This window comes from Lissotriton helveticus, chromosome 2_2 (assembly GCF_964261635.1).
Source record: "Lissotriton helveticus chromosome 2_2, aLisHel1.1, whole genome shotgun sequence".
In the NCBI taxonomy this organism is placed as follows: domain Eukaryota; kingdom Metazoa; phylum Chordata; class Amphibia; order Caudata; family Salamandridae; genus Lissotriton; species Lissotriton helveticus.
The window spans coordinates 126,823,525-126,847,901 of NC_136060.1; the positions used below are offsets into that span (position 1 = coordinate 126,823,525).

At 46.2% G+C, this 24,377-nt stretch overlaps 1 protein-coding gene across 2 annotated transcripts in view; it reads right to left on the reverse strand.

The window, feature by feature from the left end:
* Positions 1–24,377, reverse strand: part of FIP1L1 (factor interacting with PAPOLA and CPSF1) — a 576,361-nt gene that overhangs the window by 166,275 nt on the left and 385,709 nt on the right. Inside the window, exons 9-10 of one of the 2 annotated variants that reach the window (XM_078678195.1) lie at positions 18,609–18,756; positions 10,303–10,465 (exon numbers count right to left, since the gene is read on the reverse strand). In XM_078678195.1, the coding sequence (XP_078534321.1) occupies positions 10,303–10,465; positions 18,609–18,756 (311 nt within the window). Of the gene's footprint in view, positions 1–10,302; positions 10,466–18,608; positions 18,760–24,377 lie in introns of both variants that reach the window. The other variant, XM_078678194.1, reaches the window with a different exon arrangement.

A 24,377-nucleotide genomic window follows, 5' to 3' on the forward strand; every position in this document is an offset into this window, starting at 1 on the left:
TAGAGACTATCTAGTGGCAGATTCCTCAATTCAGAATTATCCCCAGGCGTCACACCGGATCCGGAACTTTTTTGTGAGCAGCACCCCTGTGTGCCAGTAGGTGGCGATCAGCTCTGCTTGGCATCATCCGTACCGAAAGTGATATGCGACCCGGGTACACTGACTTCAGTTTCTTTCCGCAACTTTCCATGCCAGGAGCGTGGCGCACAAAGAACACCGATGTAGAAAACTAGGGGACACATGCATCAAGCTATTTTGCGTTTGCAAACAGTGCGATTCACAAAAATTGTCCGTTTACGATTGCAAAATTGCATTTCCTAATGCATGAAAGGTTTTTACATTCGCAATTTAGGGAATCACAAAAAATTGTGATACCCTAAATTGCGGATGTAAATAGGGAATCGGAATTTGCAAATCCCTATTGCACATACAAGAAGCCTTTCCTAAATGCAAACTGTGCATTTAGGAAACGCTTCAAGTTGATGGTAACCATGTGCATACTTTGAAAAATGCACATAAATGCTTTTCTCTAAGCGCCATGTAGCGCACTCATGCCCGTATGTGTGCTTTACATGTGCACACTTTCTTTTTTTGAGGTCTTTCAAGAGAGGGGGGGGGGCTTAGGCCCCCAGGCACCCTTGACTTTCCATTTGCTAATTCTGATTATCAATTTGGTAATTGCAAATTAGCAAATGCAAAACCATTCATTCCTATGGGCCTTTAGACCCATAGGAATGTATGGCATCATAATCCATAATAGCGATTCGCTATTTATCAAATCGCTATTAGGAAATGTCAAGGAATCGCAAAATATTTAGCGATTCCTACATGCATTGCATTTTGTAATTCCAAAATAGTAATAATTGCTATTTCAGAATCGCAAAATGTATGTTTGATGCATCTGGCTCTAGGACCCTGAAAGGGGAAAAACCCTGTTCCTAGAAATCCGTTCAGAGTGGGGAGGATGGGTAAAATAATTTGCAGCTAGATAGTCTCTCTACCATATAAGGCGTTATAGAAGGTAAGTAACTTGTCCATCTGACAGAGACTTCTAATTGATGCCCAAGCAATACCTCCCCGAAGGTGAGTCAGCAAAACAATTTCATACAAAAAATCCTGCAGGAACGAACGGGCAAAGTGCCATCCCGACGGACCTGACTGTCCAGTTAGTAGTGTTTTGTGAACATGTGCAGAGAAGCCCACGTTGGTGCCTGGCAGATGTCAAGGACCCGGACTCTGTGTGCTAAGACAGTGATTGCAGTCTTGGTTCTGGTGGAATGAGCACACAAGTTCTCAGGTGGTTGCTTCATGGCCAGTGTTAATGCAGAGCACAATCCATAAGGTGATGGTCCGATTATTAACGATCTTTCCCTTCTTAGCTCCGACATACCACACGAAGAAGGGCTAGGGAATAAATAAAGAAATGACCATGAGAAAGGGGAGCAGAAGAAGGGTCAATCTGCTTTTCTGCACACCATGCCACAAACCTGCCCCACCGGCAGGTGTATACTGTTTTGGTGGAAGGCACCTGGCTGCCAGAATAACACTGCAGACTTTGGGCGGAAGGTCGAAAACTGTCAACGGTCTCCACTCAATCTGTACACAAGAAGGCAGAGCGTTGACAGGTTCGGGTGAGGAACCTTACCCTCTACAGCTGCGACAGAAGATCCTCCCGAAGAGGCAGCCTGATCTGAGGACCAATGGCCATGCTCACCATCTCGGGATACTAACTTTCCAAGCCCAGTCCAGAGCAACAAGGATGACTAGGGCTCAGTCATTCCTGATCTTCTTGAGAACTCTGAGCAGGAGTGGTATGGAAGGAAAGGCCTACAGTAGGCCTGAGCCCCATCCAAGACGAAAAGTGTAATCGAGCTAGAACCTCATCGGAAATTCTAGAACGCAAAATTGCTAACATTGTGCGTTCTCATCAGTGATGTAGAGATCTAACCAAGGCTCTCCCCACTGCTGCAAAAGATCTTGCATCACATCTAAATGAAGATGTCATTAGTGAACCGGAGTTCGTCAGGTCTGGCATTCAGATAGCCCGCTAGGTGTTGAACCACCAGGGATATGGCCTGCAGTTCCAGCAATGTCCAGAGATGCAGGGCCTCTTGACAAGGAGGCCATAAACCCACCCCACCCTGTTTGTTGCAGTACCACATGGTGATGGTGTTTTCCATGAACACCTGCACTAGCCCTCCCTTAATGGAGGCTAGAAATGATTTCAATGCCAACCGGATCGACCGGAGCTCCATAAGGTTGATGTGAAGCCCAGATTCTGCCAGAGGCCTCTGATCTCCATCTTTCCCAGATAGCCGCCATAACTCAGGAGTGCTGCATCTGTGACCTCCGTGAGATCTGGTTGGGGAAGGGAGAGGGGTCTGCTGCTGACCCATTCGTGGTTCATTAACCACCACTGCAGATCTTTTGCTATTCCCTCGAGATTTGGACCATGGCGGAGAGATTTCCCTGAAGCTGCGCAAACTGGAACTTCTGGTCCCACTGCATAGGCCAGTGGACATGTGTCACAAGCAGGATGGAGGCCATGTGGCCCAGCAGCCTCAGAGTCAGTCTCATCGAAATCCAGGATAGAGGATGAAACTTCTGTATCACAACCTGAATATCCTGGACTCGCCATTCGGGAGGATAGGCCCGAAATTGCACTGTGTCCAGAACAGCTCAGATGAAAGGGAGCATCTGAGAGGTAGCCAGGAGGTCCGTTGTAGTCTGGAAGTGAAAGACTGGCACCCCTGATCTCTGCAGATATGCTGCAACCACTGCCATCCCCTTGGTGAACACCCGAGGGGCGATGGTAAAACCAGAAGGAATCAGCGTGAACTTTAATTGCTCGTGGCCCACCAGGTACTGCAGGTAATGGCTGTAGGCAGAAAGGACGGTAATGTAGAAATATGCATGCAACGCTAACGTCCAGTCTCCCGGGTCCAGGGCAGACAGGACTTGAGTGAGAATGAGCATTTTGAAGTTCTCCTTCTTGATAAAGAAATTGAGAGGGCGCATGTCTAGAACAGGACAAAGGCCTCTGTTCTTTTTGTGCACCAGACAGTAGCAGGAATACCAACGACGACCCACTTCTGGCATCAGCACCTTCTCTATGGATCCCTTGGCCTAGAGAGCGGTCACCTCCTGGAGGAGCAATGCAAGATGGTCTTCCGTCCGCCTGTCACAAGCAGGTGGCATGGGTTGAGGGTGGGTGACGAAGGGGAGGTAATAGCCCCTTCAGACTATTTAAAGAACCCATTGGACTGATGTTACAGACCTCCAGTGGGGCGAGTGAGGGCGTATCCTGCCCCCCACTAGGTGGTCATGATGGTAAGAGGGCAAACTGTAAGGGTTTGGAGGCTGTGGCTGCCAGGGGAATGTAGTTTACTGGCCTGACCTCTGGCTGCACGACCCACGAGGCATGTGGGTATTGCGTCCTAGACCACGTACAGCCTGGGAATCTTGCTTACTCAAGGTGGTGGGTGGGTATAGACACAGCTGGAAGCCCCTTCCATGGATACGAAAGGAATATTGGGGTTGGCAAGTACCTGGCCATATCCCTGCTGTTCTTAAAGCACTCCAGTGCTAAATCCGCCTCGTCTCCGAAAAGACGGGAGCCATGGAAAGGCATATCCATAAGACATCCCCTGAAAAGCCGGAAGTCCTCAGCCAGGTGTGTCACTGTAAGGCCTCTGTTGATAAAACCGCTCTGCCCAGCGAGACGGTGGTATCCAATTCACATCTGATTGTGAACTTTGCTGCGTTTCTCCAGTCAGCAAAAGCCTGGGTGACGGGGTTGGATACGGCCCAGTCCTCTTCCAGGACCATGGGCAACACCTGTGCAACAAAATCCCAAAGAGCATTACAGTAAAAGCCCAAAAGGTTGACAGGTGTGAACGGACCGCAGTACCTGTGCTGGGCTTGGACTAGGTCGCAAGCAGGGTGTCAGTAAGGGCTTCATTGAATGGGAGAAGCTGTTCTGAGGGGGGTCACTTCTGGACGAAGCACTTCTGTCAACACAGGACCTCAGCCACCCTACCCGCCACGACTGCAAAGGAACTCCCTCCTCCACAGCCAGGGTAAGTGTCAAGTCCACTGGCCTCCACCAAGTCCTTTCACCAGTCCATTGAGGGCTAAAGGCTGGTATTCTTCAGGGTCCAGCGACCCCTCCCAGAGTCCTAGTCCATAGCAACAGGGCTCAGGCTCTGGCCTAGAACGTACAGTTCCATTCTGTGCCGGAGTCGGCATCAGAAGACGCCTCTCCGGCTCTATGCTGGAGTCTGGGATCCGACTGGAGACGAGGCACTGGGAGAAGGTGGCATTGGGACCACCTCGACCATCCCGTGTTCCAGTCTGGACCAATCCATGGATCCTAGGGGCCAGACTGGTGCCGGAGCTGCTGGCATAAAACCAGTGTGGTCCCTCCCAAACCTGCGGGCCCGAAGGCGCGCCTGCAGGAATGGACCGCTCGAATATGAGGCGCATGGCCTCAGAAAACTCCTAGAGTAAGCTTGGGTAAGGGCGGAGCCGACCAAGAAGCTGACTCAACCGCAGAGGCCTCGAATGATGCTCGCTCGTCTCATAGGTCGATGGATGAGGCGAAGTTGAAGACCGCTTTGACGTCATAGTTCTCTTCTTATTGTGGCCCGACGACTTGGAATGCGACAAGGATCTTGGACACCGTGACTGATCCCAGGACCTTCCTCTTGACTGGGATCGAGACCGTCGCGGCGGCGCACATCGGGTGGCAAGGTGCTCGAGGGAGCACTCCCTTAAGGTTTTGGGTCCCACAATACCCCTCAGCTTTGCTAACAACTCAGACCAAACACTGGCATGACACTTGCATAGCATTTGTATGCATCCTTCCTATCCAGTTGTGGAATCTCATCAAATACTCTCTTCCAATGTACAATCAATTTAAGACTTGACACTACAACACAGAGATACTTCGTTCCCCTACAGCCTGCTCGGGTAAATATTTCAAGTTCATCATTTTATGGAATGGCCAATCCATGGCAAACCACTCGCTAGACAGAAGTTGTGCCACCCACAATATAAAGTAACAGCCTGGGACCAGGTTCCTTAAAAGCCCAACAATGACCACTCAGATGTGGCTAACAGTAAGGGAATCTCAACTGTTTCAGATTATAATTCTAGTAGAACAGCAGCTGCACTCCAAACAGCACAGATCCTTCTTCTGTATTGCAGCCAGGAGCTTCGCTGTCCACTTTTAAATTGCATTGGGATGCATCGGTTTTCACTCGACGCAGGCTTTGGGGTTGTGGCCCTACCCAAGGAACCAGAGACAGACCAAGTGAGGATCAGACATAGACATCTGTCCAAGACATTCCTTGCATGGTTTAAACCCTGTAGGTTTTTCAGGGAACATTTCCCTAGCACGCTGGGATCTATAGCTAAAAAAATAGCCAAAACAAAGGCAGCAAACAGCGGTAAAAAAATGGCAGAGGTAGCTCTCGAGATCAGCACTGTTGGTGCAGAACTGATGTCAGCACATCAAACTGAAGCCTATTTAGGCACCGCAAACATCACTTCCAACGCCGACTACACCGACGCAGAGCCAATTGACACCATCGACCTGAGAGCAAAGTTACTGCTCAAGATTTCCTGGCCCAGCCTGACGCCTGTGGAACATTCTAAAGTGAGGAATCTGTGGTTAGACGTCTTTATCAGAAAAGCTAACCTCACCAAAATCTTCTTTCTTCTGGAGAGTGAATTCAGTTCAGAGGTGCCCAGTTTCACATGCTGCCGAAAGTAAATAAAACCTTTGGCAAGTGCCAATGAATTTAACCTTAAAACATCAAAGCTGAGATTCTACTCAGTGTTGAAAGCTTCCACTTTTGGAGGAAACTCCTCTAACACTTTCCCAAATTCATCATGCAGCACTCTTTGAAATCAGCAAAGAAATTGGGCTTTAAAGTAACTACAACTTCTGTAGGAAGTTTGCTTTTTATATGATATATCAAAATTATATATATCATGTAAAAGTCCATGGGTCCCCTTGTGAGTGGACACAAGGTTTATTATGGCAAGCCCAAGGTGCCCTGCTAGGAGGTAGTGTGGTCAAGCAACCTTAGGCTTATCATAGAGGAGTACAAGACATCTGAAAATACACACAATGGTCAATAAATGAGACACGAGTCAAGGAGATCCACACCAATTTACAAAAATAGCAAGTATCTTTACACATGTTTAGGCATCAGAAGTAAATCATTCAAGTAAGTTCGTTTTTAAGTATGAATTCTTTCTGGTTCAAAAAGTTGACAGTGCAATTTCTGGAAGCTGCAATAATATCTTATAGAAAGAAAAGTCAATGCGGCATTCAGACATAGTAAAGCATCTTATGGAACCCTTTTCCAGGCGTTAAGGTGAGTGGGGGGCAAGGTCCAAAACAGCACAAGCATAACACCACTAGGGGGGCAGAGTGCAAAGGTGCAAAACAGAGTCGGTGCCCAAAGTTATTCTATGGAGAACGGTAGTGGCGAAAAGAGGCCGAGTGCAAAGGTGCAAAACTGAGTCTGTGCCCAAAGTTATTCTATGGAGAACGGTAGTGGCGAAAAGAGGCTGAGTGCAAAGGTGCAAAACAGAGTCGGTGCCCAAAGTTATTCTATGGAGAACGGTAGTGGCGAAAAGAGGCTGCAGGCTTTGACTAGTGGACCTCTTGGGCTGAACTTAGGCCAAACGATGCTCGGGACGTAGGGACACCTTTGGTCCTCTTCTGCATGGGCCGGGTGCAGCAGTGTCTTTAGGCAGCAGGGTTTCTTACAGGGAGCAGTTGCAGTAGAGAGAGCCTGCATGCAGAAGCCCCAGGCGACGCCAGAGAGTTCACAAGGGTGAAACCATGATGGACTCTGGCTCTGGAGGGATGGGGGACCTCAATGGCACTGTTGTCCCACTTCAGCTCGGCTTGGAGCTACGGGTGCAGTGGTGGCTTCAAGCGTTATGTTTTAGCCGCTCCAGAGTCCTCAGTCCTTTCTTTGGAGTTTCTGCAGGATGCAAGGAACAGTTGCGCTGTTCCACTGGAGGTCCTGGTTCTTTACTGAAGCAAGCAGTCCTCCCAGGTTTTGGAGGCACAGCAATTCAGAACAAGAAGTCTTTAGCTCAGTTTCGACAGGCCTGCAGGGCTGAGACCAAGTCAGTTGGGCTTTTCAGTCTTCTGCTTTTGTAGCTCTTCAGCATCCTTCGTACGTCATCAAGATCTACTTCTCTGGTGCCAGGGACTCCCCTAAAAACTCATTTTAGGGGCATCAGGGGAGTGTAGGGTAGTAGCCAATGGGCAACTGACCCTTGCGGTCACTATGCCCTCTATATGACTACTTCCTGTGGGAATTGGGCATAACCCTGTCACAGAATTCCTAAGTACACCATCACCAAGATGGCTACTTATGAAAAGTTATGTTCACTCAGTTTAGCCCATCTTAGGAGTGGTATTAGCCTGGGGTTGTCACGCCTACCTGACTAGATAATTTTCACACATGTCCAGGTGCTAAAGGGGCTCTGGACAAAGGAGGCCGACTTCCTCTCATAGGAGGGGAGGCAGATTCACATTTCTAAGGAAGGCTAATCAGCAGGTCATTATGTGGGAAGGGGTGTGACACCCTCCTCCCAGAAAGGCTTTGTTTCTGACCTCCTGTGAGCAAAAGGCTCTCACCCTCAGAGGTCAGAACAGTGTCTCAAGAGGCAGGCTGGCAGAGACCAGTCCGCGAGTACACTAGAGGCTGGTAGGTTTTTAGGGGTGCCCTCTAAGGTGCCCTCTGGGTGCATATGTTGATAAATCCAACACTGGAATGAGAGTGGGCTTATCAATATGAGATATTTAATAGCAAAGATCCATATTTTCATTAAAGCCATCATAAGGCTGGGGAACTCGTTTTCACCAGTGTCTAGCACATGTTTTAAAATGGCTTTCCTGGTCACTTGTACTGGCAGCAAAAGGACTTTCCAGCAAGAAGGCATACATGCTCATGCAGGTATGTCCTCTCAAGGAATATTCAGCACCCTGCCTTATGGCTGTTAGGCCTGCTGCAGGGGTGACTTACAAATATTACCTCCAGTATAAGGGATCATGGCACACAAGGATGTATGACATGTTGTGTTTTCACTTTTGTCTGCACCAAGACACGCGCCTGCAATGTCAGCCTTGCATATACTTGGTGAGGTGTCCATTAGGGTGGCACAATTAGTGCTGTAGCCCTTAGGGACCCCCTGTAATACCTCAGGCCCTAGGTACTAGGAGCACCATTTACTAGAGACTTACAATGGGTGCTAAAGGTTTTTTTTGCCAATTGGGGAAAACAACTGTACAGTTCTGGCACTGGGGGCCTAGATAGCAGGAACCCAGTGCCCTTCCAGTCGAAATCAGATTTACTAGACAAAAAATGGGGTGGCCATTTCAAAATGGGGTACTTTCTCACAACATCTTACTTACCTTCCAGTCAAATGCAGGTTTTTCTACCTAAAAGCCTCTAAATATTCCCTTGATTTGCTTCAGATGGAGAAACACCACTGTAAATACCACAATCTCCACTATGCTTGACAAGGGAAGTAGACTTTAACTGAAAAAAGTATAAATACGGCTGCTTCTGTCACAAGTGGGTCATAAACTGCACAGCTCACCTGCCTCGTCGGCTCTCCACTTATGCACCACTGCAAAACTAGTGCAATTCAAGGCAGTGTGCCTGTGCCACAAAGTGCTTCAGATTTCAAAATTAATTAACTGAGAGGACCACAGAGCTCCAGGCACCCAGTCTACTTTGTATCCCAAAATAAAGAAAATAGTTTACTACTTGGACTTAACTGTAGAGCTTTGCTCCAGATAGTGTGCTACAGGCACCCACTAAGGAATAGGAATGTAGAATGTAACGCAGACCTAGGTCTTCTGGAAATAGCCGGCTACTCTTGCCCTCATGGGCCACCTTTTGCATCATATGTGGCCCCTCCAATTTTGTTATTGCTCTCTAAAGTTACCTTGATTTCAAAGCTTTACAAATGTAAGGTAAATAAAACACAATTCCAATGAAATATTATGTAGCAACGTGGCTCTGGTCATACTAGTTTGTGGGCTCCATCAACACTTTTGGGATCACAGAAACAAATAATGAGGGGATATGTAAAACTATGTGTATGGCTTTACTTTCTTTTTTAAAGACATGGCCAGACATATGCTCCCATTCATCACTTTACCTCCGTTCCAAAAACGCATGCCAGTTACAGAGCAAGTCTGGTATGGAGGATGGCTACTGGAGTTGTGTGGGTCCAAAGGCTAAGGGTACAGCATTTTTATGGCAATACTACCTTGTTCTGTTGTTCAACCCTAGACTATAAATAAGTAGGCTATGGATTACTATTTGGCTGAACAAAGCATTTGCTCAGGGGCTAACAAATGGAGACGAATGTTCTCAAAGCCTGTCCCAATGGACTTCTTAATGGGATATTTCTTTGCAGAGCCTCAAAATATAGCAGTATTCTATTAGAATGAGCAGGAGCTCTCAGCAGGAAACGTAAATATTTAACTATTAGAAAGACCCATTTCAACAAACAATAAAAGCTTGCTAGATGAGAGCAATCCCAAAACGTGAAGTAAATGCCTGGGAGTTGAACTTAAACACTTCATGGTCTTATGTAAAACATGCGTTCTCTTTTCGCATCCAAATTATCAAACAATTTTCTGTCCAAATAAAAAAAAAACGTGGATCGAAGTCTGAGAGACCTAGGCCTTTGTTGATGTAAAATCTGAATCATGTTTGGTAGGAAGGCTGTATAAACAACAGAACATCTTCTAAACATTTAAAGTACGAATATGGAGCTTAAGCGATTAGTGTAACTGTTGTGCAGGCTTTAGCACCCCGCCCTTCTAAGAGACAGACCTAACCACTTAAGCCCAATTAGACTTATCTTGGAACGTTTCCCATCAAAAACAATTGTTTACTCAAAAATGGGCTAAATGACCCAAAATTGAAAAAACTACCTTCGTCTTCTAATATGAAAGTGAAAAATGAGGATTGAAAATCTCGACAATACGGTTCACGAGGCCATTATCATTGATCCATAGCAGATATTTTAGCACTGCAAGCAATCCTGTCTGAATAGCAACACATTTTCAAACCACCATGATTAATATATTAAATGTGTAACTGTGTGCTACTAAATGATATATGAGGAATAAGAATTCAAAGTGTTACTAAATTAATACTTGGTTTGTAAAGCAATACAGGATAATAGCTAGCACGTAATTACCCAACTATGTCCCAGAGTTCCTCTTCAGGGAACAAAAACATTGCTCACCTGGGGGTGGGATCAGAGGTGGCGCGTTACTGACAGATGGAGGTGGTGGGAGGAACGGAGGTGGCGGAAGATGGGTAGGAGGTGCACCAGGAGGGAAAAATGGTGGCATAGGTTTAATAAAATTGTTATTGTCAACTTCTTGCGGAGACTGTTCCGATAATACCTGCAAGAGTCAAAAACGCCATTTAATGTTATTACACAGCAGACAATTATAAAATGCCCAAGAATATTGGCTTTGAGACTTTTAAAGACCTGTAACCAGAATGAGACATCACAGCAAACCATTAATAGTCTGCCATAAGAAATAACACACTACAACTGAAACACAAAAAATGGCCAACAACATACATTTAACCACGGAGGCTACAAAACAGCGTTAAGTTGTCATTTTTTAAACATAGCAGTAATACCGAAACAGAAATGAAACATGTTTTCTATATCTTTATTAATGTCTCCAATCAGTGTCCTGCTGCCAGTTAATGCGGATATACTGCTAGGAGCAGTTACAGAACTACAACCCCGCAGCGGCCTCTTCGCACTCCTGTGCATTCGTCGTCACATGCAGAGGAATCCATTGACAATAATTATCCTTCCGTTCCCCAGCTCCTCATTGTCACACCACACCATCCAGTTCACATTAACATTTAGAAGTTATGTATGGAGTACGAGTGCTGGGAAGGGTGTACCGTTTACGAAAGTAATGAGACAATGTTTATTCGGGATAACCTTAGGCCCTGCTGGACTGAGAATGAAATGTACATATTATTACCCCCTACCTACACAGTGAGTGACTAAAAGGGTCCCCCCTAGGGTGTTCCTCCATGGGCCCTTGACTGCCTTTATTACAGGGTAATAAGAAGTATAGTCCATATGCGCTGTGAATAGCACTATGACCACAAAACTGTCTTGTAACACTTGTGTGTTGTGCGCTGCACACTCCTACAGGTGTGCCTTTGCAGTGAAATCAGAGCCATACATGCAGTTATATAACCAGAAGCATTTATGCCATATGCGCTTTTAAGTTTTGTTTTGTGTATGTTTATTTTGCAGAAACACATTAATTAGTGACGCAAAACAGGACTAATATATTTAGCTTTTAAGGCATGAAAACTGTGTGACTGTTGTATGCTGCATGTATGACTTCTTTTTGTAACAACAAGGGGCCCCAAATCAGTCAGCTAGGGACCTCGGGGAGCAATTTTCTAAAACAACAGTGGTCCCATGCAAAAATAAAGTACAATATCAATAAACATAGACGAAATCAAATCTATATTTTAGAGTGACATGTCCAGCCGGACAGAGGTCATTCAAGTTTACTTAATAAACGAATATCCAGAATAAAACAAGGATACCTTCCACAATGCCCCTGTGAGGTACACAAGCCTGTGCCCAACACTTACGGGGTGAGTACAGTTGGAGAAAAGATAGGAAAGGTTTAAAAGGCAAACTAGCGTTTTTCTGTTTACACATTCATTGCACAGAAAATATCAATTAGCACCATTACATCAGATTAAACAACCAAATATGTTTGTATAAGGTGCATGAGCAAGTCGACGGCGTTTCGGTTCCCCTAAAGGGTAATGGGAACCATCATCAGGACAATTGAATAATTGCCTTATTACACTAAACCTCAAATTGCCAAAGCAGTGCGTGATTGTCAGAGGGCAAGTCGATGCTCAATATGGCCCGGACCAGCAAGCCGAGTTAAGGGCTGCCGGTTTCCGTGTTACAGAGTCGCAACCGGACGACGCCAGGGTAAGCCCGAATCGGCGATCATGGAGGTATTCCCTGGCGTCTATGACATGGCATGGCATGTATGACTTGACACAATACTTGTGGGTCCCAGTCCTAATGAATGCCAGGAACCCAATTCTGGGGCTGAAACATGTGGACCCATATGATGTTGGAAGAATAACCCTACTGCGCATCCTGACTTCATTTTAATCATCTATAGAGCAGCTCTGCAAATAAGTAGTATATTTTAAAGAGGACCAAGATTTTGCACTTATAACACACTCCCAGTACTCCTGATGAATGAGCCAGCCTTAAGAAGAAGCTTGGTACTTAGGTTGGTGTGAGGGCTAGCCTACCATTTTTTTAAAGATATTTTGGATCCTCTCTGAACACATACACATGATTTGTTAGGTTGCCTTAACCGGTTATATGCCGAGGGCGTAACGGTTACATCCTCAGCTGTGGTGCTGGTGTGCCAAGGACGTAACGATCACGTCGTTGGCACACCACCTCAAAATCCTTCTTCCTTTTTATTTTGTTTTGTCTCGTGAGGTGGGGAAGAGCTTCCCAATCTCCGGAGACATTTTTTTTTCAATGTAATGACAGTTGCGTTCATGGCGCTTACATTATTACACTGAAAGTGAAACTGAAATGAGCCAACCGCCTCATTTCAGTTTCACTGCTTCTGAGCTCATTGGGCTATCTCTGCCCCCAAACCACGGGACAGATATTGTTGGAAAGGGGAGGATCCCCCTTTCCAAAGGTATCCTACCCTAGTTGTTCCCGCTTGGGGATTGCCGCAGAAGGGCGATCCCCAACTAGACACCAGGGAGAGGGGAGCAGACCCTTTGGCAAGGGCCTTTGCTCCCCCCATATTATTTTGGGCATAGTCTATCTTTCTGCTCCCCCTGGGGGCAGATGAGGGAAATAGCCAAAATCCCACTAGCCATAAGGGATTAGATGGAGGTTATTATACCTGAACTACCCCCCCCCCCCCCCCCCCCCCCCCGGTGGGTGGGTGGGTATAAAGGGCAACGGGGATTTTTTTATTTTTAATATGTAGCGGTGGGGGCTGCCCAAAAGGGCTTGTCAAGTCCCCTCCCCACCAACAAAAAGACAGTCTTTCTGCCTGCCCTGCAGGGCAGATGGTGGTTATTACCCCTGATCAGCAACACAGGGCAGAAAGCTCACTTAGGCAAGGGACGCTCCGCTCCCCCTTTCGTGCACACATTTTGGCCATTTCTGCCCCCTTAGGGGCAGATCAGCGATATTTTTAGGCTCAGAAGAAAACCACTAGAAACTAGTAGCAGTTTGTGTATGTGTGTATGTATGTACTAGAGTTCGGCTAACTGTCTGTGTTACTGGCGCTTGGCTGGCTGTGCGTGAGCATGCATTTTGCTGGTGGTATGTGTTAATTTGCCTTTTTTGCCAGTGTGTGTGTGAACTTCAACTTGGCTGGCGGTGTGCGTGGACTATCACTTGCTGGCAGTGTGCGTGGACTGTTACTTGGCTGGCGGTGTGCGTGGACTGGCGCTTGGCTGGCGGTGTGCGGGGACTGGCGCTTGGCTGGCACTGTGTGCGGACTGGCGCTTGGCTGGCACTGTGTGCGGACTGGCGCTTGGCTGGCACTGTGCGCGGACTGGCACTTGCCTGGCGCTGTGCGCGGACTGGCGCTTGCCTGGTGCTGTGCGTGGACTGGCGCTTGCCTGGTGCTGTGCGTGGACTGGCGCTTGCCTGGCGCTGTGCGTGGACTGGCGCTTGCCTGGCGGTGTTGTGAGAACATGGCACTTGGCTGGCGGTGTGCGTGCATGGCACTTGGCTGGCAGTGTGCGTGCATGGCATTTGACTGGTGGTGTGCAGACTCTGGTTTGCTCACCCACACAAGTGAGGTACTGTTTTATTTGGGTGACACAGGGCGAAACTGTAGGTGGTGGGTAATTTGTGCCGGTGCAGTGATCTCACAACCCTCCCACAAAAAATGTGAAGAAAAGTTGACTTTTTAGCTAAATTTGAGGTTTTCCGGGGATTCTGGGTAAGAACACATTGGGGGATCCACGCAAGCCACACCTCCCTGGACTCCACCAGGTGTCTAGTTTTCAGAAATGTCTGGGAAAGCTCTAGGCAATATATTTTTTAAATATACTTCTTAAATCTAATTCTGCATTTAACACCAATCCAAGTGAGGTATCATTTTTATCGGTAGACCAAAGGGAACGCTGAGTGGCAGGAAATTTGTGCTGGCATAGTGATCCCAAAGAGAAATGTGAGGAAATGTGATAGTTTTAGCAAATTAGGAGGTTTGCAAGGGAGCCTGGGTAAGAAAGTGTTTGGGGATCCACGCAAGCCACACCATTCTGGACTCCCCTGGAGGTCTAGTTTTTAGAAATGTCTGGGTTTGGTAGCTTTGCCTAGATGGCCGCCGAACCTGGTAACAAAAATGCAGGTGCCCCCCTTTCAAAACCAGGTCATTTTGTGATAGATGATTTTTATGTCTCCACAATACGCTTTGGGGCCCCTCCCTGTCATGGGCACTTGGCCCACCCATACAAGTGAGGTAAAATCTTTATCGGGAGACCTGGGGGATCGTAGGTTGGAAGGAAATGTGTGTCGCCCCAGAGATCCCACAACTTTCTCATACAGAAATGTGAGGGAAAAGTAATGTTTTTAAAGCAAAATTTAAGGTTTGCAGGGGATGCTGGGAAAGAAAAAGATGGGAGATCCACGCAAGTCACACCTCCCTGGACTCCATGGGGTGTCTAGTTTTCAGAAATGTCTAGGTTTGGTATGTTTCCCTAAAAGGCAGGCAAGCTCGGGACCAAAAGCGCCAGTGACTCCTTCGCAAAACTATGTCTTCTTGTGAGTGATAATTTTAAAGTCTCCACAGTACGTTTTAGACCACTTCGTGTCGCGGGCACAAGGTCTACAAGTGAGGTACCATTTTTATATTTGGAGACTTGGCAGAATGCTGGGTGGTTGGAATTTTGGGGCTTCCTGTAGATTCCAGAACTTTCCAGCATAGAAATGTGAGGAAATTTTCTTTTTTTTTTTACAAAGTTTGAGATTTGCAAATGATTCTGAGTAACAGAACCTGGTAAGAGCCACACAAGCAACCCATCCTGGATTACCCTGGGTGTCTAGTTTTGAAAAATGTACAGGTTTACTAGGTTTCCCTAGGTGCCGGCTGAATTAGGGCCCAAAATTCACAGCTAGGCACACTGCAAAAAAGGAGTCAGTTTTCAGTGGAAAAATGTGTTGTGTTCAAGTTGCGGTTTGGGCTGTTTCCGGTCGCAGGAACTAGGCCTACCCACACAAGTGAGATACCATTTTTATCTAAAGACCTGGAAAATGCTGGCTGGGTGGAAGTTTGTGGCTTCCCGCAGATTCCAGAACTTTCCATCACAGAAATGTGAGGAAAGAGTATTTTTTTTCTTTTTGTTTTTACTCATTTTGAGATTCGAATTGGGTTTTCAGTAACAGAACCTGGTAAGAGGCAGACAAGCCACCCCATCCTGAATTCTAGTGGAGGTATAGTTTAAAAAAATGTACAGGTTTTCTAGGTTTCTCTAGGTGCCAGCTGACTTAGGGCTCAAAATTACTAGCTACGCATAGTGCAAAAAAAGGGGTCAGTTTTCATTGGAAAAATGTGATGTACCTATGTTGCATTTTGACCTATTTCCTGTCGCAGGCACTAGGCCTACCCACACAAGTGTGGTACTGTATTCATCGGGAGACTTGGGGGAACACAGTAGAACAAGTGTTATTACCAGTTGTCTTTCTATGCATTGCTGCCTTCTAAATGTAAGGCAGTGCGTAAAAAAGAAGACATTTTGAAAAATGCCGCCTAATTCAGAGATGGTCAAATAACCACTGCTTCTAAACTCCAAATCTTGTTTCCATTTTGGAAATACATAGGTTTCCTTGATACCTATTTTTCGCTCTATATTTTACCAAATAAATGGCTGTATACCTGGTACACAATGAAAAACCATTACATAGTACAGCTCAGTTATTTGCTCTGGGTACCTCGGGTTCCTGGTGAACCTACAAACCCGATATATCCCACAACCAGACATGTCCTGCGGACGTAACAGTATATTTCTTTCAAAAATCTAGCATAATTAGAAGTGGTAGGTGAAAATGTAGGCAGACATGGCTGTTTTTTTCACCTCAATTTCAATATTTTATTATTTCAACTGTTACTTTCTATAGGAAAACCTTGAAGGATCTACACAAAAGACCCCTTGTTGAATTCAGAATTCTGTCTTCTTTTCAGAAATGTATAGATTTTCGGGATCTATTATTTGTTTCACACCTATTTCTACCACTAACTGGAAGGAGGTTGAAAGCACAAAAAATAGGAAAAATAGGCTCTGTCCCAGTAAAATGACAAAACTGTGTAGAAAAGTTTGGCTTTCTGACAAACGTCTGCCTGTTCCTGAAAGTTGGGAAGATGGTGATTTTAGCACCACAAACCATTTGTTAATATCATTTGCAAGGGAAAAAACAGACGCTGTCTTTGGCAGCTTTATTTTAAAAAGAAAACAGAAATTGCAGTATTTTACCTAATTTTAGTCCCCTCCAGGGGTATCCACAAACCCTGGGTACCTATCCTCAGGATGTTGAAAGAAAGGGACGCAAATTTGGCATGGATACCTTATGTGGCTAAAAGGTATGGGGACCTAAGCGTTAACTACCCCAAATAGCCAAAAAGGTGTGCGGTGCAGTGGGGAAAACGCCTGGCAGTGAAGGGATTAAAATTGATACATTCCTTGTGTAATAGTTCTGTCATGGATGTTCTTTTATTTGTTTAATTGTCATTGACAGGATGCATTCTCGGACATCCCACATCCGTCTTGTTCCCTCCACTGTCCTCGGCAAAGCATTGGTAGATGAAACGCAGATATCAACAAGCATCGTGACTAAAATATTATTTGCCTGTCAAAAAAACAAATATTCTCTGTACACAAAGCATCTATGAGATCAAGAATTTAAGGAGTCATGATTCAGTGTCCTTTGAGATGTAAAATAGTTCCTTATGCACTGCAATGCAAACAATCCGATAGCAGCAGAATAATACAGCAAACAGCTAATAACTTATATAAGTAGAGAGTAAAACTACCGCTGTGTGAGGGAGCCAAAGCCCAACCTACATATAATTTGTAGATTTCACAACAGACATATTAGACAGCTGCGCTGTCAAGCCAGAGCTGAAAAGGTAAAGTTGCAACAGCTTAATGTTGATATATTTTATGCTGAAAGTATTTTTTACAGAAATTTAAATCTGAAATCAGTTTTAGCCTTAGGATCAGTACACACCATGAAACCTACTATTAAGGTTAGGCTTTGGCCTAAAATGAGCATCGCGTTTAGGTTCATGGCCTAGGATTAGAAATGGTCTTCGAGTAAGAGGAAACAGCTATGGTACATTTTATTGTTAGCCGTAGAATTTGGGCATGGTTAGGTATAGGTTCTAGGTGTATGTTACATGTAGGCGTGTGACTGGTACAGTAACTCAGTTTTCATTCATTGAGAATTTTGAGAATACAGTTACAGAATTAATTATTGTATTTTCAGGCATTTATATCTCTGTATTTTTTATGTAAGGTACTTTATGTATTATTGCCCAAACTGTCCTCAGCACATACCAGCAGTAAGTTGAAGTGTGGTTACATGCGTCTTTGTGTTGATACCTTTTAGCAAAGTTTAAATTTCTGCTTGGAGACAAACAGCACTTCAGAAAAATTTGTACAAGTTTTCTTCAGGCGTCCTCTGCTACACTGAGTAGTAATTAAAAGCTCCGCAATCTTAAATTCAACTTTTCACAAGTACCTATTTTGACACTATTTGCTATGCTCAAAACAGTTAAAGAAAACATTTTGCTAAAATATGTTAAGTATAGTAATAATTTATTGTGTAACATGAGCTAAAGAGTAACTGACATAACAAGAAAAACAAATGTTGCTTTGATAAACAGAGAATATCCAGTACTTGAATCGTATAACCACTGTAGACAGGAAGAAATTAGGACAAAATGTATAGCTACTAGAGAGTTGCCCAGAAAGAGAAATGGTTAGGCATGACATTACAATTTCCATTTCATTTTTTTTGTTTAAATCGGATTCTTGGAGTTTGTTATACAAGCTTTCTTTACAATTTCTATTTCATATGAGGAAACTGAAGCAAGCCTAGTAGAATAGGTAATTGAATCTGTATGAAATTTACGCAAATTCTTAGGTAACCAGTGCATGTAAGATTAGATGTTATCACCATACCCAGACACTAAAGAAAAACACGAGATAACCTCTTTCCAAAGCATGGAAACGGATGTGCCAATACAAGAGCATACTCTCCAAGCTACATTTCCAGATTAGAAAGGCATGCAATATGTTTGGGAGTGGGAGTGAGGCAGGGAAAAACCAGACCTGCATTATTAATATGTTACACACCTGTCGAAAAAGTATGGCTACTCTGCAATAGTGCACTAAAAACGTCAATAACTATTCACAGGTACATTCCAATTCTAAAATGTAAGTTTTACAATTACAAGAAATCTGTAATCGGTAGTACAAAACCTGAATATTGCTATTTTCATTGGCAGCCCGCCGTCTTCCTTCCACACGAGAGATTGAGGTCTGTCCAATAACATCTATGGCAGTTGTCATTTTCCTACTATTTAATGACGAGGAATATCCAGAATCATATCCAAGCTTCTCTGGAACACTTCAACAGAAAAGGAAATAATGTCGTGTATTAACCACACCTCAGGACACCATAACAGAATGAAGAGTTCTAACATGTTGATTAAAAAAATGAATTCTTTCAAAACAACATTTCTAACGTACGAGGTTAATGTGTTCTTTTTTGTAAAAGAGTACACAAAACTAAGCATCTGTATTTGAATAGAAGCATGCATCGCTTGTAAACATACATAAGGACAGAGAAATTAAAAAACAAAAAAGAGCATGGAAGGTTCATCCATTTACTAAGTGCAAGAGCTTCTGCTAGTTCCTTAACTTAAAACACTGATTAAATTCACTACATAAGCAAAAATAAATTCAGTACTTCATATAATTTGGTGACCTATGATTTGCTCTCTCTGTGCAATACGAACTGTCACTGTGTGCCTCGTACCAATTAAATCTTCACCCACCAAACACCCAGTAACAAAATAAAATTAAGCACAAATACCCTAAGAGACAGTCATGAAAAATATTAGGTGGATACACTTCATCAAACCAGGATTAACACATTTCATATTTACTTCTTGGACGTATTAGTCCTCCCTCTCTTTCTGGATTCCCACTGCCATCTGGACCTGTATTTATACATTTTGAATTAATTTGCTACATTACATAATTGAGTTCCAATGAATGATGATCTAGTCACCTGAAAGGGCAGAACAAGTTCTTCCTCTTTCAATGAGATCACCTTTGCTCAGGCATCCTTCGAGTAAGGGCTTCTGAGGTAAAGGACAACTCCCAGCAAATGACCTGGAAAGGCTTAGGGATGTAAACCCTTGCAACCTATGTTCCCTATAAGGTGTGCTTCCCCCAATTTAACTTCCACTCACCTAATTGTCAGGAGGGCGCAAGCTCCTAAACTACAATAAGGCATGCACGAAAGGCAAAGGAAAGGCAGATACAGTCAGTATGTTGCATTCTCGCCAATGTGCTACTTGAAAGGAGTGAGACTAACTGCCTACACCATACCCACATAGGACTTGCGAAGAGAGGGAGGGATGGTAATGCGAGGATTTAACCATGGTGTTGAACGGAGGGACTGAATAGGACTGATGCAGCGGCTGGCGGGATGATGCTTTCTTCAGAGATGCACATTTTAAAGATAAGTTGGATAGAAAAGTGTGAAAAGGCACCTTTGTTTACAATGTAAATTATTAGATGGTGTTGCAGCACAGAGGGCGTTTGGCTGTATGGCGGCTTTAAATATGCATTTTCGTCTTTGAAATGCTAATAAAAATTATCATCAACATTTGGAGGGAGGAGACCTTGAACCTAGAGCGGGCTAAAACCAAGGCATGTAATGAGGCTATCATGTGTCATTTGACTTTACCTTTGGTAACGCCTTATGTGATAGAGACAATATCTAGCTGCGTATGCCTTACCTTTCAATTTCCCTAGGCATCAGACTGGATCCGCAAGATTTTTGGTGAGCAATACCCCTGCGCACCGATAGGTGGTGTCGAACGGCTGCACCGCGGCGGCTGTGCTGGAAGGGACATTCACGCCACTTACATAGGTGCTTCCTTGGCATGCTGACGACTTTCACACCAGAAGTGCAGAGCCATTATGTGCACTGACACTGGTGTGTCCAAACTAGGTCCCTAAAGGGATCATCCCCGACCTTAGAAATCTGTCAGCAGAATGGGGAGGATCGGTAAGGAACCTGCCGCTAGATGCACAAGTTACTTACTTGTGTAACGATATATCTGTAAGAGACATTAGTTAGTGATAGATTCCTTACCTTAGAATATCCCCAGGCGTCAGACTGGATCCTCAAAGTTTTTCGTCAGCAGTACCCCTGCGCGTCGGTAGGCGTCGTCATATGGCTCTGCGTGCGTCGTTGGCGACGTAGTCCCCACGATGACATCGCTGGAGCTACTTAACCGCATCCACACAAGCTGACGTCAGTTCTGTACATGACTTTCCATGCCAGGAACGCAGAGCCATGCAAGATACTGACCACTGGTGCATTGAAACTAGGGCCCTGAAAGGATGACCTTCACCCTAGAAATCAGTTCGCAGAACGGGGAGGATGGGTGGGGCGGTAAGGAATCTATCACTAACTAATGTTTCTTACAGATATATCGTTACACAAGTAACCTGTGCATCTGAAAGAGACACATTAGTGATAGATTCCTTACCTTAGAATAGATACCCCAGCAATACCAACCCCGATGGTGGGTCTGCGAACCAAGATCACACCAGAAAGACATGGAGAGCAGAACGGCCAAAATAGCTGTCTCTCCGGACTTTACTGTCAAGGCAATAATGCTTGGTAAAAGTGTGCAGCGAGACCCAGGTGGCTGCCTCACAGATATCTTGAGGGGGGACACCATGTCCCAATGCAGTAGTAGCAGCTGTCACCCTGGTAGAATGGGCGTGCAACCCCACCAGAGGTTCCTTTTTAGCCGGAGAATAACAGGCTTTGATACACAAGACGACCCAGCGGGATATAGTCCTCTTGTGTACAGCCCGGCCTTTCTTGGCGCGCCTACGTAGCCAACAAAGAGCTGGTCATCCACCCGGAACTGTTGTGTGCGATTCAGGTAAAATGAGAGTACACGTTTTGGGTCCAGACGGTGGAGCGAGTGCTAAGCACAACCTTGTCCGGATGAACCGATAGAAAAGGAGGCTTACAGGAAAGAGCCTGGAGCTCACTCACGCGCCTAGCTGAGGTGATGGCAACCAAGAAAGCAGTTTTCAAAGTTAATAAACAAAGAGGACAGTTCTGAAGCGGCTCAAAGGGAGCGCACATCAAATAGGAAAGAACCTGATTGAAGTCCCACTGTGGCATTACAAACGGAATAGGAGGGAAAAGGTGAGTAACGCCCTTGAGAAATCTATTTACAACAGGGGACTTGAAAAGAGGGCTGATCAGAGAGTCTGAGAAAGGCCAAAATTGCAGAAAGATAGCCCTTAATAGTGCCCAGAGCAGAGCCCTGCTGGGTCAGAGAAAGAAAGAACAAAAGGACTTCTAAAAGAGGGGCAGAAAGGGGATCCACAGCCTTTGCTGTGCACCATGCCACCAATTTGTTCCACCTGCATACGTATACCAATTTAGTGGAGGGACGCCTGGCTGCCAGAATGATATCACAGACTTCAGGAGGCAAGTCAAAAGGAATCAACTGTCGCCGCTCAATCTCCACGCATGTAGGTGGAGGCTAGACAGGTTCGGGCAGAGGACCGTCCTCTGTTGCTGCGACAGAAGATGCTCCCGAAGAGGCAGTCGGATCAGGGGATCCATGCTCATACTGAGTAGCTCGGGATACCAGACTCTTCGAGCCCAGTCCGGAGCCACAAGAATGACTTGGGCCCGGTCGCGCCTGATCTTCTTCAGCACTCTGGGTAGAAGTGGTAGAGGCGGAAAAGCGTACAATAGACCACAGCTCCACTTGTGACGAAAAGCGCCGCCGAGCGAGTGCCGCCTTGGAAAGTCCAATGCGCAGAAGTGATAACATTGCACGTTCTCTACGGTGGCGAATATATCTAACCAAGGCTCTCCCCACTATTGAAAGAGACCTTGCGCCACCTCCGAGTGAAGACGCCATTCGTCCGCCCTGACGTTCAAAGAACCTGCCAGGTGTTGTACCATCAAGGAAATATGTTGACGTTCCAGCCATGTCCAGAGGCGCAGAGCCTCGACACAGAGTCCATGACCCCACCTCGCCCTGTTTGTTGCAATACCAGATGGCGGTGGTGTTTTCTGTGAACACTTGCACCACCCTCCCCTTGACAGAGGGAAGGAATGCTTTCAGTGCAAGAAGAATTGTCCAAAGCTCCAGAAGGTTGATATGGAGCCGGGTCTCCGCCGGAGACCAGAGGCCTCTGATCTCGGCCTCTCCCATGTGGCCACCCCCTCCCAGGAGGGACGCATCCGTCACCACTATGTGCTGCGGCTAGAGAAGGGAGAGGGATCTGCCGCTGACCCAATGCTGATTCGTGAGCCACCACTGCAATTGTTGTGCAGTGCTCTCCGAGATCTGGACGTAGTCGGACAGGTTTCCCTGATGCTGCGCCCACTGGAACTTCAGGTCCCACTGCAGAGCCCGCATATGCCATTTGGCATTGTTGGTCAACAGGATGCAGGAGGCCATGAGGCCAGCAGCCTCAAGGTCTTCCTGACTGAAACCCAGGACAAGAGATGAAAGATCGGAATCATACCCCGAATGTCCCGGATTCGCTGTTTGGGAGGATAAACCAAAACTGCGCTGTATCCAGAACCGCTCCAATGAAGAGGAGCTTCTGAGAGGGAATCAGGTGCGACTTCGGCACATTGATGGAAAACCCCAGCAAATGCAGGAGGTCGGACGTAGTTTGGAGTTAGGAGACGACTGCCTGGAGGGAGCCCGCCTTCAGAAGCCAGTCGTCAAGATAGGGGAAGACTGAAACCCCTGATCTGCGCAGGTGAGCTGCGACCACCGCCATCACTTTCGTGAACACTGGTGGGGCGCTGGTAAGGCCAAAAGGGAGCAGAGTGAACTGAAAGTGCGCGTGACCTACCGTGAACCGCAGGTAACGCCGGTGGGCTGGCAGGACGGGGATATGAAAATACGGGTCCTGCAGGTCTAACTCTACCATCCAGTCTTGCGGGTCGAGAGCAGTCAAGACCTGAGCAAGTGTGAGCATCTTGAACTTCTCCTTCCGGAGGAAGCGATTGATGTTCCAAAGGTCTAAGATGGGACGCAGGCCTTTGTCCTCATTTGGCACCAAGAAGTAGTGGGAGTAACAACCACAACCTACTTCTGGCGTCGGAAAACACTCGATGGCCCCCTTGGCCAAGAGGGCCGTAACTTCCTGCTGGAGAAGTGCCAAGTGATCCCCCGACATGTGGTGGTACTGTGGTGGCATGTTGTCTCGAAGGAGAGGGAGTAACCCTTTCGGACAATTTGCAGAACCCACCTGTCCGATGTGATGTTGCACCAGTGGTGGAGGTGATGGTGAATCCTGCCACCTACTGGCGTCTGGTGGGGCTGAAACACCGGACTAGGAAGGTTTGGAGGCAGTGGCAGCAGGGGGGGTGGTGGACTGACCCGCCTCTGCAGGTCCCGCGGCTGCGCTGAGACTGTTGCTGCGCAGGCCTGGTGCTCGGAAACGAACATGCTTGGACGCCCCTTCCTTGACCACGAAAGGAGCGAAAAGCAGAAGCGGAAGGTGTGTGTGTGGCCGAAAGGCCTAAGGACTTGGCCGTAGTCCGCGAGTCCTTAAAACGCTCCAACGTGCAATGGGCCTTATCGCCTATCAGGCGAGTGCCATCAAAGGGCATGTCCATTAATGTCTTCTGGACATCACCAGAAAAGCCGGTCGTTCTCAGCCAGGCGTGGCGGCGTAGCGTCACGGTCATGGAATTCGCCCTGCCCAGCGAGTCGCAGTGGTGAGACCACAACTGATCTGGAACTTGGCTGCTTCTCTCCCCTCAGCAATAACTTGCCAGAGTATTGTCCAAGCCTACACCGGACACTGAGGCAGAATCTTCGCAAACGTATCCCACACAGAATGGGAATAACGGCCCAAGAGACATGTGGTGTTCACAGACCGCAGTCCTGTACTGGCGGAAGAAAAAAATCTTCTTCCCAAACTGCTCCAGTTTCTTGAATTCCTTGT